The sequence below is a fragment of the Colobus angolensis genome, unplaced genomic scaffold, assembly GCF_000951035.1.
Source record: "Colobus angolensis palliatus isolate OR3802 unplaced genomic scaffold, Cang.pa_1.0 Scaffold12, whole genome shotgun sequence".
In the NCBI taxonomy this organism is placed as follows: Eukaryota; Metazoa; Chordata; class Mammalia; order Primates; family Cercopithecidae; genus Colobus; species Colobus angolensis.
Window position 1 is genome coordinate 11514912 of NW_012113141.1, and position 15889 is coordinate 11530800.

Sequence of the window (15889 nt, forward strand, 5' to 3'; positions counted from 1 at the left end):
CTCGAACTCCTGACCTCAAGTGATCCACCCGCCTTGGCTTCCCAAAGTGCTGGGATGCTGGAATTACAGGTGTGAGCCACTGCACTTGGCCTTTTCTTTTTAAAAAAAATTAGATCCGTATATTTAGGATGAGTTCATTTGGCTGGTGAGTTGTTCCATACTCCTTGGCAGATTCCAACTTCCATGACTACCGTCCTGCTTCTCTTTTCTGAGTGTGGACTATCCACCTTCATACAGGTCTCAGGTTTGGGGCCAGGCTAGCAGGCAACAGAAAATCATTTCTAGTTAATGTAAGCCCTAGGAAGCATTTACTGGAAAGTTCTTGGAGAGTGAGCGGAGGAGCTGAATGGCCAACCCTTGGGCTATGTGGCTACTGAGCACGTGAAACTTGCTATGTGCTAAGTGTAAAATAGACACTGGATTTGGAAAACTTAGTATGAAAATAAGAGTGTAAAATATCTCAGTCATTTTTATATTGATTACATGTTGAAATGACATTTTGGGCACGTTGGGTTAAATAAAATGTATTGTTAAAATTAATTTCTCGTTTCTTCTCCCTAGGCTCAGGTGATCCTCCTACCTTGGCCTCCCAAGTAGCTGGGATTACAAGTGTGTGCCACCATGCCTGGAAAATGTTTTGTATTCTTTGTAGAGACAGGGTTTTGACATGTTGCTCAGGATGGTCTCAAATGCCTGGATTCAAGCAGTACTCCTGCCTCAGCCTCCCAAAGTGCTGGGATTACAGACGTGAGCTACCATGCCTGGCCAATATTAGATTTAAAATTACATATGGGCCGGGAATGGTGGCTCACACCTGTAATCCCAGCACTTTGGGAGGCTGAGGTGGGTGGATTACGTGAGGTCAGGAGTTCAAGACCAGCCTAGCCAATATGGTGAAACCCCATCTCCACTAAAAATACAAAAAACTTAGCTGGGTGTAGTGGCGTGTGCCTGTACTGCCAGCTACTCGGGAGGCTGAGACAAGAAAATTGCTTGAACCCAGGAGGTAGAGGTTGCAGTGAGCTGAGATTGTGCCACTGCACTCCAGCATGGGCAACAGAGCAAGACTCCATTTCAAAAAAAAAAAAAACAAAAAAACAACAAATTACATATGACTTACATAATTACTGTCATCTATATTACTATATACTACAGTACTGCTGGACAGTGCTGTGACTAGATTAATTCCACAAGGAAAAGAGCCATAGCAATGTTGTTCATCACTCTAAACCCAGGACCTGGTATTGGGGCCAGGATATAGTAGGGGGTCAAAAAAGTGTTATTTGTTGGATGAATGTTTGACAGTCACGTTTTCCATTAGCCCTGAAACATTTTAAACACCCTGCGAAGGGAATGTGATCTAATTTAAATGTCAGTTTATATATTTAAAAAAACAAAAACAAAAACAAAAACCAAAAACCCCACCATAACTCAGGCATGAAATTTGCAAGAAGGAGAAAATAAAAGGGAGAATGAAGGGATCAGGGTCTCAGTCCCTTTTTTCTGAGGGATTAGGGGGATATTCTGACCTCTGTCAAGCCAAAAAAGGAAAAAAGAAAGGTCCTGCCCATCAGAGGCAGAGATACGATCATTCTCCACTTCCTGTGACCCTCCCCCTCTTTCTTTGCTAACAGACGGATCTATTTTTAGCTAGGCACATGGCCACCCAGAGTCCAAACATTTTCCAGCCTCTTTGGAGCTAAGCTGGGTTTGGCTATGTAAGTTCTGGCTCATGGGATGTAAACAGAAGTGTCAAGTAACTTTTGGGAACTTTCCTTAAAGGGAAGTGCTATGTCTCTTTCCCCTTCTCCTGGCTGGAATGCCTGGAACCTCAGCAGCCACACTGAACCATGAGGAATGGTGGAGGGGTGGTGTAGTGGAAGGCTGGGAGGGGCCTGGGTCCCTCCCTGACAACTTGGTGAACTGTTCTATCAGCCTTGGAATGCCTACTGTGGACTTTTTATGTCAGAAAAGAAAATCCTATGTATTTAAGGCTTCTTGACTTGCATTTTTTGGTCACGTTGTTCTAACTGGTGACTGGTGCCTACCAGCTTTACGCCGCTATCACTGGAAGGGACCACTCAACTTCCTTCAGAACACTCAAGTACTTTCCGGGACAGGGTTTGCTCCAAGATGACTGGATTTCTTTACCATCAGCTGTTGATTTATTTTTTTGAGACAGGGTCTCGCTCTGTTGCCCAGGCTGGAATGCAGTGGTGTGATCTTGGTTCACTGCAGCCTCCACCTCCTGGGCTCAATTGATCCTCCCTGAGTGGCTGGGACCACAGATGTGTGCCATGACGCCCAGCTAATTTTTTTTATTTTTTGTAGAGATGGGGTTTTGCCATGTTGCCCAGGTATTGATTTAAAAAAAAAAATTTTGCAAGACTTTCAGAAGGTATAAAATTAGAAAGGTACAACAGAACAGAGTGAAGCCTGGGCAACATGGTGAAATCCCATCACTACAAAAAAAAAAAAAGAAAGAAAGAAAGAAAGAAAAATTAGCTGGGCAATGTGCCTGTAGTCCTACCTGCTCTGGAGGCTGAGGTGGGAAGGACTGCTTGAGCCCGGGAGGTGAAGAGGTCACAGCGACCCGAGGTCATCGCATCACTCTACTCCAGCCTGGGTGACAGAGCATGAACCTGTCTGGAAAAACAAACAAACAAACGACAAAACAAAACAAAACAAAACAAACAAACAAAAACTAGAGTCACTTCCTACCTCTGTCCTTGTCACCCAGTTTCTGTTACTTTTTTTTTTTTTAAACAGGGTCTCACTCTGTCACCCAGACTGAAGCACACTGGCGTGATCTTGGCTTACCACAACCTCTGCCTCCCAGGATCAAGTGATTCTCCTGCCTCAGCCTCCTGAATAGTTGGGATTACAGGTGTGCACCACTACTACCTGGCTAATTTTTGTATTTTTAGTAGAGACGGGGTTTTACCATGTTGGCCAGGCTGGTCTTAAACTCCTCACCTCAAATGATCCACCAGCCTCAACCTCCCCAAGTGCTGGGATTACAGGCATGAGCCACTGCACCCGGCCCTAACATATTCTTTTAAAGAGAGAGAAAAATGTTAAGTTCCCCCTTATGGGATACCTTCTTACATAATCTAAATACATAGGTGTTACCAACATTCGTACCTCTACAAAAAACCTGCCTGTCTGAATTATTCTGGTCTTACTACCTGTGACTCTAAAATGAGATCACACTTACTTTATGGCCTGCATTAAAGTGTTCAAGCCCTCAACCACGCAGCGGCCAACATCCATCCCCTTCCCTAACCCTTCTCCTCCCCCATGTAAAATACTTCCCACAACCTACTGATTGAGCAGACAGCTGGGTAGTTGCTATGTCTAGGGAGGCTGGATCCCAAGTCCACCAAGCTCTACTTGGGGTCAAATAAAAAGAGCCAGAGGATTGGTTTTTAGGTGTGAATTCACAGACCATGTTTTCCAGTAAAAAATAATGTCACTGTATTAATCACTGCAAACATTTAATGTGTATTATGTGCCAGACACTGTACTAAGACCTTTTTATGTGTAATCACCTTTAAAACTCACAATGACCCAAGGAGTCAAACACTACTAAACAGTATTCCTATCTTATAAATGAGTCAAGTGAGGCAAGGAGAGGTTAAGTAATTTGTTCACGTTCACCAGATGGAAAGGGGGAATTGGGACTCGGCATGGTGGCTCACGCCTGTAATCCCGGCACTTTGAGAGGATTGTTTGAGCCCAGGTGTTCGAGACCAGCTGGGCTGGGAACATATAGCAAGACCCGTCTCTATTTAAAATCAAAAAATAAATAAACAAAAATTAAAAAAAGAAAGGGGGAGTTGAGATTTAAATCCTGACACTCTGATTGTAGAACTCAGGCTCATAACAAGATGACCCTGACCAGATGGTAAGCTCCATTCATGCAGGGACCTTCCTCAAGGGCATAGTGCACTGCCTGGCACAGAGCAGAAGTGTAGCAAGTATTAATGGATTCAAATGTTCACATGCTAACACTGCCAGTAGGTTGGGGAAAGGACGGTGGCAACCTTTCCCAGTGACTGCAGGCTTGTGTCCTCACTCAGGGCACACTCCCCAAAATCCAAGCCTAAGGCAAGGAGGCCAAATTAGTGTCATGAGAGGCCCTGGGGGAGGAGCTGGAACTGGAGGGCTGCAGCCACAGAGGGACCTTTCTGTACCCTGGTGGGGCCTGACGTGCCCACGGAGCACAATCCCTTGATCTGCAGCTTTCACCCCGGAGTGTGCTGGACACACTTCTGCACATTGAACCTGAGCCTCTTTGCTTCACCTGCTTCTGCAGAATTCCTTTTAGATGTATTAACATTTTTTATTTATTTATTTATTTTGAGATGGAGTCTTGCTCTGTCTCCCAGGCTGGAGTGCAATTGTGTGATCTCGGTTCACTGCAACCTCTGCCTCCCTGGTTCAAGCGATTCTCCTACCTCAGCCTCCCCAGTAGCTGGGATTACAGGCACACGCCACCACACCTGGCTAATTTTTCTATTTTGAGTAGAGACAGGGTTTCACCACGTTGGCCAGGCTGGTCTCCAACTCCTGACCACAGGTGATCCACTCGCCTTGGCCTCCCGAAGTGCTGGAATTACAGGCGTGAGCCACTGCGCCTGGCCAGATGTATTAACATCTAATTCACCTGTTGTGTTTACTGCTGCACCCCTAATACCTAGAACAGTGCCTTGGAAGTAGCAGGCCTTAAATCTTTGTTGAATGAATAAAAGTTAAGCTATGCACCTGATTCTGGCCAGGTGGCGCTTCCAGACTCTGGACTTGAGTCCTTTCAGCGCCTCCTACTGGGGCTGGATTAGCTCAGGGGGCACTTTATTGCCTACATTTCTAAGTCACAGGGGTGGGGGTAACAGGGGCATTCACTGTTGACCACCAGCACCCGGAGAGGTGAGCTCCTGGTTCTCATTCTAGGAGTTAGAGCCCATACAAGACCAACATCCTTTTTCACAACCCAGAAGGATGATTCTGCTATAGTTTTAGGTAACGCAAATATTTCCTCTCTTGGGTTTTGGTTGAAAAATAAAGAGGTCTGCCAGTAGACAGCAAAAATCAAGAAAAATAAACATACAATGCCAGGTTCAATCAGACAAGAATCAATGTGAATACACATGGATAAACCCTGAAATAGAAACATGGCACCATAGTTTAACTGACAAACATACTGAAAGAGTCCAGAATGTCGCTCCCACTCCTAAAGTGCTGAACACAGCAGGGGGCTGTAACTGAGTCAGGAGCTATTTTAATCTCCCTTGTAAAAAAGACATAAAAATGGCAAAGAACTGGACAGACTGCTAGTCAAGAATATGTAACTGTTCATGGATGAGATGGAATTCACGCGTATTTTTATTTCTTCCAAGCAGGTACAGAGACTCAAATGTAACCCTTTGATTGAGCTCTCATGCTTGAAGATGTGCTGCTACCTGGCCTTTGGGCTCTGTGCTGGCATAAAGCCCAATGCCTGGGCAGGGCAGATGATCATAGTAGGGAGAATTTTAATACCAGTCATGGGACACAGTGGGGAGCACCGACAGTAGGGTTTACCAGGCAATGCTGTTGATGTTGACAGTCCTAGCAAGGCTGGCAGTTCCAGGAGGAGGACTAGCACCTCCGGGACATACGACTTCCCATGGGTGATGTGACCCTTCACATAACCATTCTGCTCCAAGGTCTGCCTTGTTCCCAAGTGCTATATGCTGATCCGCACCCATCACAATCACACACGTCTCACACAGACTCAAGACTCTGCAGCACCCAACTGAGTACTCGCTCAAGCAAGATGAGGCTCCTTGGCGGTGCCATCTTTATTATTCCCAGCCACAAGTTATAGCCACAACCTCCTTCCATTTAAAGTGTGCATCACCCGCAGAAGAAAACGGGTGCCGGAGTTCCCTCCCATGATTCAATTCTACCCTCCCCTGGTCTTCGCACGGATCCCAGTGGTCCTGGCTCAGATCAAGCCTACAGCTTACTTCCCAGGCACGCTTCCAGGAAAGCAGCTGGGGTGGGGGGTGCCCCTTTATGGCTCTTCCCAGGTTACATGAGAAGCAGTGATCTCAATGGGGTCTCAAGTAGAAGCCCTGAATTAGTGTTCATTAACAAACTTAATCCTTTGTCCTAAACCAGGCTCTAGCTCAATTGAAAGATAAAGGGGGGTTAAACATTAAGAAAAATGGCATTTTTTCATGTCACTGATACCCCAAGAGAAGTTAATAGGTCTACTTTGTAGATGCAGGGAAATCATAAAGTCAAACTACAATTTTTTATAAGAATTAATTAATTTTTTAAGCTTTTTTTTTTTTTTTTTTGGAGACAAGGTCTTGCTTTGTTGCCCAGGCTGGAGTGTAGTGGCACGATCTTGGCTCAACCTCCACCTCCCAGGCTCAAGTGAACCTTCCACCTCAGCCTCCCCAGTAGCAGGAACTACAGGCATGCGCCACCATGCCCTGGCTAATTTTTGTGTTCTTTGTAGAGACGGGGTTTTGTCATGTTGCCCAGGCTGCTCTTGAACTCCTGGGCTCAGGCGATCCACCCTCCTCGGCCTCCCAAAGTGCTGGGATTATAGGTGTGAGCCACAGCACCAGCCCAAACTACAAATTTTAATAGAATGTTAAACCCAACCACTGGCCAAAAATCACTTAGGTCAAGAATTCCTAATCCACAATCTCATCAGTATGAAGGGAAAGCACTCATTCTAACACAGATCCAAGAACCAATGGCTACCCCAGATACCTTAACAGCATCAACTCAGAACTTCAGAAATCAATTAGAGATCATCCAGGGAACGTAAGTATAATTCTATAAAAAACCATCTCATCCCCATCGCAGCAGGCTCCAAACTCCAGTGAGGCTTCCATAGGCCATGGAGAATGGGTTTGGCTCTTGTCATAGGGTAGAGCCCCATGATAGGGGTCTGAGGTAGATGAAAACAACAGGGTAGCCAGAGGCATCTACAGAAGATGTTACAGAGCTGCCTGGGCCTCATGACAGTTGCAGCTCAGTTACAAACCCCAGACGGCTCTATTTGCTTAACCAGTTTTTCCAGTGACGCTTACATGCTGGCTTTCTTGGTTTCTATAGATGCTTGGTTTCAAAAATAAAACTAAAATAACAAAAATCCCAAATCCCTCAACTGGAACAAATAAATAATAGTAACAATATTTACATGAGTATGTCACATTGAGAGATTCCAGCATGACCAAGGAATGGAAAATCCAAGAACGTGCCCTGGCCTGTGCAGGGCTCAGGCCTGGCTCACTGTCAGGTGTGAAGACACCATGGGGAGCCGATCGATGTATGCAGTGAGCTGGGATGGGCCATGACACCTGGCTGGGCCTTAAGTCCAGGTAGGCAGGGTGTGCAGGAGCTGTGGGGCTGTCCATAGATTGAGTTTCAAGCAAGCAAACAATAAAACCCTCAGCTCTCCCAAGCAGTATGGCACAGTCAGGGCCACTGGTGTGAGCTGCGCCCTATCAGAGGAGGAGCCGCTCCTGGGGATGCCAAGGGGGCTTCTCTGATTGCTGGCATAGGTGGGGACCTCAGGACCCCCGTCCCAGGGAGCACAAAACTCTTCACATCAGCTGCAGACAGGACAAGGAGTCAAGGTCAGGCACGGTCCCCTCTTTCCTTGGACTATGTGACAAGGGGGATGTGGAATTCATTTGTGTCGAAGATCAGGGGCCTCTTGGGAGGGTTTGGGTCCCTGTCGGCCTTGTGGAGCAGCTTGAAGAGCCCGGTTCCAATGTTCATTGGGATTCCCATGATGATGCACTCAGACACCCCTGAAACCAACCAGAATGAACATCAGAAAGCCTCTAAACACAAGCTACATTTTCAGGAAGAAAGACTATTGGCTTAAGTGTCAGAAAATTAGGATGTGAGTCCCAGCGCCACTCCACATCAACTGGCTGAACTCTGGAAAATCCCTTTCCTTCCAATCTAGAAAAGAAGGGTGGCTGTGGAGTGCAGGCCGGGGGGATTATACGCTTTCAGGGAAGAGCAGTGCCTGCTCACAGCCCAGGAGTTTGTTGGAGAGAGTCAGCTCCACCAGTTCTCCTCTCCCACCTAAGCCAAAGGCACCTTGGGAGGGCCGTGCCTTTGAGAATACAACTTAGCAAGAATACGAAAGGATGCTCAGGAAACTCTAAGTTTGCCACCCAGTGCTTCCTTAACTTAGAGCCTACAAGAAAAGCAAACAACTGGGACAGTAGTGAGTAGAATACAATCCCCTTGGAAACTGCAGCAGGCAGCTGTTAGCTGTGCTCAGGGGAAGGGGCCAGGCCAGGCTTAAGAGCATCTGAGCCTTGATGATCTACAGCCCTGATGAGAAACACCCAGAAGGCAGGGCACTTATAGAGTTACAGGAGCAAGGGGGTGGTGCAGATTCTTTCTCCAAGCCCCATGTCAACCTGGCATAAGCCTTGAGTCTGTGACGAGCAAGCAAATGGCTACTTTTTTTTTTTTTTTTTTTTTTTTTTCAGACGGAGTCTTGCTCTGTCGCCCAGGCTGGAGTTCAGTGGCCGGATCTCAGCTCACTGCAAGCTCCGCCTCCTGGGTTTACGCCATTCTCCTGCCTCAGCCTCCCGAGTAGCTGGGACTACAGGCGCCCGCCACCTCGCCCGGCTAGTTTTTTGTATTTTTAGTAGAGACGGGGTTTCACCGTGTTAGCCAGGATGGTCTCGATTTCCTGACCTTGTGATCCGCCCGTCTCGGCCTCCCAAAGTGCTGGGATTACAGGCTTGAGCCACCGCGCCCGGCCATGGCTACCGTCTTATAGACTTTGTGCTAACAAGGAACCAGAGAGGCAAACAACTAAAGACCAACATGCAATGAGGGCGAACACTGGGTTACAATGTGCTGAAAGACCAGGAGGAGGGGAAAACTTCAAATTGGGGGTGGGGTGGCAGCCAGGCAGTAGAGGAGGTTACTGGCGGTGTGTGGGGCTGCAGAGCTGCAGCAAAGGCCCGGTTTCCAGGTGTCAGGCTTGAGTGCTGGGTCTCAGCCCTGTTGTCAGGCAGACTCACTCTTCTCCTGGCCCTGGGCCTTCTTCCAGTCTTCCATGTACCTCCCTCTCGCCCCACTCTAACTGCTGCTCCTTTTTCTTTCCCTTCATGCTCTTTTTTTTTTTTTTTTTTTTTTTTTTTTTGAGACGGAGTCCTGTTCTGTTGCTCAGGCTAAAGTGCTGTGGTGCGATCTTGGCTCATTGCAACCTCTGCCTCCCGGGTTCAAGAGATTCTCCTGCCTCAGCCTCCCGAGTAGCTGGAATTACAGGCGCCTGCTCCCGTGCCCGGCTAATTTTTGTATTTTTTAGTAGAGATGGGGTTTCACCATCTTGGCCAGGCTGGTCTCAAACTCCTGACCTCGTGATCCACCCGCCTCGGCCTCTCAAAGTGTCGGGATTACAGGCGTGAGCCACCGCGCCTGGCCCATGCTTGTTTTTTAAAAATATTTAAATAGACATGAGGTCTCATTACGTGGCCCAGGCTGGCCTCAAACTCCTGGGCTCAAGTGATTGTCCTGCTTCAGCCTCCTGAGTAGCTGGGGCGACAGCAACACCATGCCTGGCTCTCATCCTTCTTTATCTTAAAGAATTATGTAATATTTCTTTCCCTCCATCTCCAATCCATGTCCCTTTTGAAAACAGAAAGTTAATCTTAGAGGCAAAAAATAGGTATACACTCTAATGATGCCAATCTATACAAAAGCAGGAGGTAAGAGAGCAAAGGGCTACTGGGAAGCAGAGCTCTGGCCTGGAAACGGCAGCCAGACTTGGAATCTCTGCGGGCCTGATTAGCGTGTGCCCTGGGACAGGCTGCTGATCCTCTCGAACTCCAGCCCCTCACCAGCTCCCACCGCAGGCCTGCAGGGTCTTCCTGTGGAATCAGAAAGGCTCGAGCAAAGCTTAGCAGTCAGTGCTGGTCTCACAGAAGAGGCAGGGAAGCCAGACACTGGGGAGAATTCCCCTCGTGCTCCCTCTCCCGCAGGCCAGTACAGCCCCATCAGAGCCATGCTTTGTTGAGTGGTGGGGATGAGGCATGGTGCAGAGCAAGGCTCTGCTGGTAGACTCGACAGCAAGCTAGGTCACCTTGGTCTTCTGACTTGTCAAAGGGCTTAATATCCACACCCCACGGGTGGGTTGAGATACTTAGCACATATGGTGCCTGGCACAGGGGCTGAGCAGGCATCGATGGGCTACCTCCCAAGGACAGCAGGACACTCTGCTCTGCCCAGTGCCCAGCCAGTACCCTCTCCTGTCAGCCCTGGTATCATACACAGGGGTCAGGATCAGTGTGGCTAACTACAAAGTCAAGGGCTAGAAAAATTCTTACATGCCCAGGGTTGCTCTTTCCTTCTTGGACCAAAAACCATCTGTGCTGACAGAGGGAAGTCATCCAACAGATGTAAACGGGGATACAGGATGCTACAGTCAGGCTTTGGAGATAAAAGATCCAGCAGTTCCAATTCATGATCTATGACATTATTCTTGAAAAAATAAATGCTCTGCCACTCAGTTTCTTTCATTCCCTTAGAAGCCTAGACATGGTCTAAGTCGTAAATAGTAAAGGCCTTTGATGCTGTTCATAGAAACATCAAACCTACCGCACACGGAGTCCTTCTGCCCGAAGTAGGCAGCGTCAAAGAGATGGTCAGCTGTCTTCTCAAAGGAGGCCAGCATCAGCACACTCTCCTTCATCTTGGCCAGGCCAAACCTAGTGATGCCTAGGACTTCACCCTGCGTCAAGGCAGAAAGAGTCACGGTGGTACTCACGCCAATGGCAAAAGCTTGAAACCAAAGCACGGTGCACCTTCAATACAATCAACAAAAATCCTCCAAGACCCAGGGTCAGGTGTGAAAGGCCCTGGGGAGCTATGTGTCCACCCTCTGTGTCCCACTGAGGTGGTCAGTCATCGGCAACATGGAACTTCACACTCGCGTCCAGATGCCATCAGAACAAAGAAGAATTGAGAACTAGAATTCAGAGACTAACTTTAAAAAAGGGGAGTACTTCTGAAGAGATTTCTTATGGCTCAAAGAACTAAAAAAAAAAGAATGTAAAAACCTCAAGTATGAAGATAATTAATTAAATTTAGGTAATTCTATTCAAAGGAATATTGTGCCATAATTTAAAAAGTATATTTATTAAAACCATGAAACAAGATGGAAAATATTTGTGATGTTAAACAAAAAGTCAGAACAAAAACAGCATGCACACTGTTTCCTGCAACTAAAGTAAAAGATGCATAGAGAATAGGACTTCACAGAAGATGTCGAACCGACAGCCATTTCCCTCACCTGGTTTCTAAATATTCTGTAATACACTATCAACTTGTCTGGGGAAGCCTTATGAAAACCTGCTGCCCTAAGGCACAGCTAGAGGGAAATACATTTTTTTGGAAAAGAGAGAAAAAAAAATCAAAACACCAACCCACCTCAGCCTCCCGCCCCCAACTTCAGATCATGTTAACTTATTCTTTCCTGGGAATGGCTACAGAAGAGTGATGGATGGGTTTGATAAGAAAGAAACACCTCAACTTGTCATGGGACTCTCTGGGTTTTGGCAACGGCTAATTTTGCTTTAGGATGGATGACACTCAGGATAAGAACGGAACCAAGCTCCAGCTCTCTTCACTCCACCGACTGGGTGTGAGTTTGCCATGAGGCTGTAATTCTCATACTGGGATTTGACCAGGACACCCAGCCTGATCAGCATACTTTGGTTTTTGAGCAATGTTCACATCTTATTTTCCCTCTCTGATGGTCCTCACAGCGGCGCATTCTACATGTCTTAGAAACTCCACAGGCTTATTCTCCTGAAAGTGAGTTTCGGGACGCCCAGGCAGCCCAGGGGCCTCCTGCCACACACCTTGTAGGTCATGAGGTCGGACAGCAGCATCACGTGCCTCCTGTCGATGCTCATGCCGTGGTTCACCATGGTGTACTGGATTTCATTGATGATGGTTGTCCGGGCAGCCTCGATGCCCAGAGTTTTCTCCACCTACAGAGAGCCAGGAATGAGCAGAAGCAGCCCCTTTCGGGAGGCCACTGCAAATTCTCTCCACTTCCTCCTCTGCCCGGCAAGTTCAAAGCAAACCCTGTGCCGTTTTCCAGAAATGGATTGCTGGGCAATTTTTAGTTGTAGACCCAGGGCAAATGGGATGGTCAGAGAGTATGCTGGGAACCAGTGGAAGGCCTCACAAGGAAGACAACCTAACCCTAAGGCGACTCCATGGGCTAAGCGGTACCTCATAGGTGTTATTGGAGGTGGTTCGGGTGCCCTTCACACCGTGCGTGGCCATGACTGCCCGCAGGTTATCACCTTCCACCAGAAGCTTGTACTTCTCCCTTCCACTCTGCTCATCAATGTGTATGACAGCTCTGGACACCTCTGGAATGCCCTGCACCACCACCTGGATTCAGAGACAGAGAAGGCTGTGAGGATGGTGTGAGCCATGCCCTGGGATGATCACCTTGATCACGCCAGCTTTCAGCAGTGGTCATCTGTGACACACTAGAGCTAGTTTTAGGGATAAGGGAGGGGACTGCGCCTCTTTCTAACATCAGTTTTTTGACAGAGCAGAGAGGAATCTAACAGACTAACTCCTTGGGGATAAGGCCAAGAAGAAATGAAGAAATGGGACTAAGTGACAAAGCCCTTAGGTCCCAGCCCTGGGTGTCACACCACAGGGAGATGCTGCGTCTCCATGAGAAGCGACTTCTGTTTCACCTTGGGGAGATCCTCTTTCAGGAACTGCAGCACGTAGTACATGGAGCTCTTGCTGTTCTCTCTGGGGGTGACACACACCACAGCCTCACCGTGAACAGCCACGTCGCCGGGCTTCACGCGGAGCTTGGATGTACAGATGGAATATCGCACTGTCTCAGCGTTCACCTGCAACATGGCCAGGAGTAGGTGTTACTGAGAGGTTTGAGGGCTTCGATTCCAGTGTTTTTCATCCTTTATTTCATTATTGCCCTTCTAAGAGGTCCTTTTAGTCAGGTTTGTTCTAAGCACTCCCCACCCGCACCATGAAATTAATACCATAGATATACTACGTATCTGTTTTATGCACTATGTATATATATCTGTGCTTTACTCATAAAAATAGCTTTTTTTTCACCCACAACAAAATATTTGCCCTTGAAAATTCATGCTCAATTCACGGCAACACGCAGCCTCTGTGGGAAGCTCTAGGGAGGCTGGAGGTTGGAGGCCAGGCTGATTAAAAGCTTCTGTGGGGCCTCCCCTTTACCTGACATTTCCACAGTGGTTCACTTGCTACATTCCTGGATGCAACTCAGCTCTTCTGCAAAAGAGCCGCAAGGCAGGCAGCAAGAGACAGGCTAGAGAAATCCCCAAACTGGAGAGCAGGTTGCTGCATTTCAGAGTCAACTGTTATATGGGTAACATATGACCTTGGTGCGTGAGAGAACGAACTGACAGAATGTGTTTTAAGGGCTAGTACAGCTTTAACTACCCAAGAGAAAGAAGAGGGTGTTGGGAAGTTACTCAGTTTGCACCCCAAGTTGGTCTGTTTGTGAGAAAGGTGGATCATCTTTCAACTGTTGCCTATTACCCGTGCATGCCAGTTTAAGAAGGCAGGTTAATCTCCCCATCTAAACACATTTACTGAACTTCCTAGGCTAGCTGCCATGCTGGGCGCTGGGGACCCACAGATGAGTAAGAGAGCCAGCCCTAGGGTCCTTCCAGACACTGGGAAGAGGGGACAACAAGACCACTTATCATAATACCGTGTCACAGTGAACTGGTATTGTGGTCTGCACAAGATTTCAACTAATTTCCTGTGTGTCTTTAGATGGCTATATTTGCATCAAGGTCAGATTTAGAAAGAGAAAATGTGAGGGGACGACAGAATCACAAAAACTAGAAACCAAACAGAAGCTTCTGCAATGCTTCCTCTGTCTTGCTTAGCTCTTGCCCTAGTTTATCAGTACCTATCTTGGGACTAACAGGATGACTTCCTCTCTACATTTAATTATGTGACTCACTTCCAGTCTCAGAAGTCTAATCCGTTCCAGGGAGAGTTTGACGAGAATAAAGCAGTCATCAGGAAGAAACACTTCTTCAATATACTCGGAAATCTGGAGTGTCAAAAGATCAGAGTGTTAATCAGCCGCTTTCCCCTTTCCTAAGAGCATGTGACTGCTTGCTTTTTTTGAAGAGCTGGAGTAGTGTGCACGCCACAGGCTGGTCAATCCATGGCAGCTGATTTTTACACTTCCTTGCAATGTTGCTGAGCTAGTTTTCTTGTCATCAATAGGGATTTCTTCTTACCTCTCCCAAGAGGGTTTTCTCAATTCTCCCTTTCACAAGGCGAGCATAATCCGCGTCGTCATCCTTGTCTAGCTGTGCTGTGATAATTGGAGTGCTGTTGAGAGGCAAAGGGAAAATGATGCTAGCACAAGGGAGAAGCCTGTTTGAAGACCACTGCTTTGTTAAACCCAAGTGCTATTTAGAATCATAATGTTACTAGCAACCCCAGTTTACTGAATGTTTACTGTCAGGTATGCTACTAAGGGCTTACATACATTCTCATTTAGACTTACTATTTTTGGTGGTCCCCAGGCAATCTACTCCCGAAGTGAATGAAAAGACTTTCAGAAAATTCTTCCTTAGAAAGTGAGCCCTGGTTGGGTGCGGTGGCTCATGCCTGTAATCCCAGAACTTTGGAGGCCAAGACAGGTGGATCACCTGAGGTCAGGAGTTTGAGACCAGCCTGATCAACATGGCGAAACTCTGTCTCTACTAAAAATACACACATTAGCCAAGTCCCAGCTACTCAAGAGGCTGAGGTAGGAGAATCGCTTGAACCCAGGAGGCAGAGGTTGTAGTGAGCCAAGATCGCACCACTGCACTGTAGCCTGGCAACAGAGTGAGACAGAGTGAGGTTCTGTCTCAAAAAAAAAAAAAAAAAAAAGTGATCCCTACCTGTTTTTCTTTGGTCCTAACCAGCGTAACAAGCAGTTATTTTAGTTCTGTTCCCTGTGTAAACTGAACACCCACACCTTTTTTTTTTTTTGAAAGGGGTCTTGCTCTGTTTCAGGCTGGAGTGTAGCGGCACGATCACAGCTCACTGTAGCCTCTACATCCTGGTAGAGGATCAATAGATCCTTCTGCCTCAGCCTCCCAAGTAGCTGGAACCACAGGTGTGCACCACCACGCCTGGCTAATTTTTAAATTTTCTGTAGACTTGGGGTCTTTCATTGTTGCCTGGGCTGGTCTCAAACTCCTGGGCAGCCTTGGCCTGCCAAAGAGCTGGGATTACAGGCATGAACCACCAGGCCTGGCCTGTAAAGTGACCTTTTGTGTATTACAATTTCCCTCATCCCTCTCCTCTCCCATCACCGCTTCTCCAGGAACACCTCCAACTCCTCTGATCACTGGCCATCAGCTTCTGTCTCACTGTTCTGGACAGGATCCCCAGAATACACACCTGGGACTGACTAATCTGACCAGCCTAGAAGGGGCAGGCAGAGCTCCTAACACCCTGGTTGTCTACAGTTGTGGTTCTACAACCAAGTATGGCTATCTTTCTTTTTCTTCTTGAGACACAGTCGCGCTCTCTCGCCCAGGCTGGAGTGCAGTGGAGTGATTTAAGTTCAATGCAATCTCCGCCTCCCAGGTTCACGTCATTCTCCTGCCTCAGTCTCCTGAGCAGCTGGGACTACAGGCGCCCACCACCACGCCTGGCTAATTTTTTGTATTTTTAGTAGAGACGGGGTTTCACCATGTTAGCCAGGATGGTCTCAATCTCCTGACCTCATCATCCGCCCGCCTCAGCCTCTCAAAGTGCTGGGATTACAGGCGTGAGCCACCGTGCCCGTCCACTC

The 15889-nt window shown here is 47.4% G+C and overlaps 1 protein-coding gene across 1 annotated transcript in view; it reads right to left on the reverse strand.

Moving 5' to 3' along the window:
- Positions 1–5362: 5362 nt before the first annotated feature.
- Positions 5363–15889, reverse strand: part of POLR3A (polymerase (RNA) III (DNA directed) polypeptide A, 155kDa) — a 48735-nt gene continuing 38208 nt past the window's right edge. The window contains exons 22-28 of the mRNA XM_011929689.1: positions 14334–14427; positions 14048–14140; positions 12765–12929; positions 12283–12447; positions 11904–12035; positions 10639–10771; positions 5363–7820 (exon numbers count right to left, since the gene is read on the reverse strand). Coding sequence (XP_011785079.1) covers positions 7672–7820; positions 10639–10771; positions 11904–12035; positions 12283–12447; positions 12765–12929; positions 14048–14140; positions 14334–14427 — 931 coding nt within the window. The 3' untranslated portion in view covers positions 5363–7671. The remainder of the gene's footprint in view (positions 7821–10638; positions 10772–11903; positions 12036–12282; positions 12448–12764; positions 12930–14047; positions 14141–14333; positions 14428–15889) is intronic.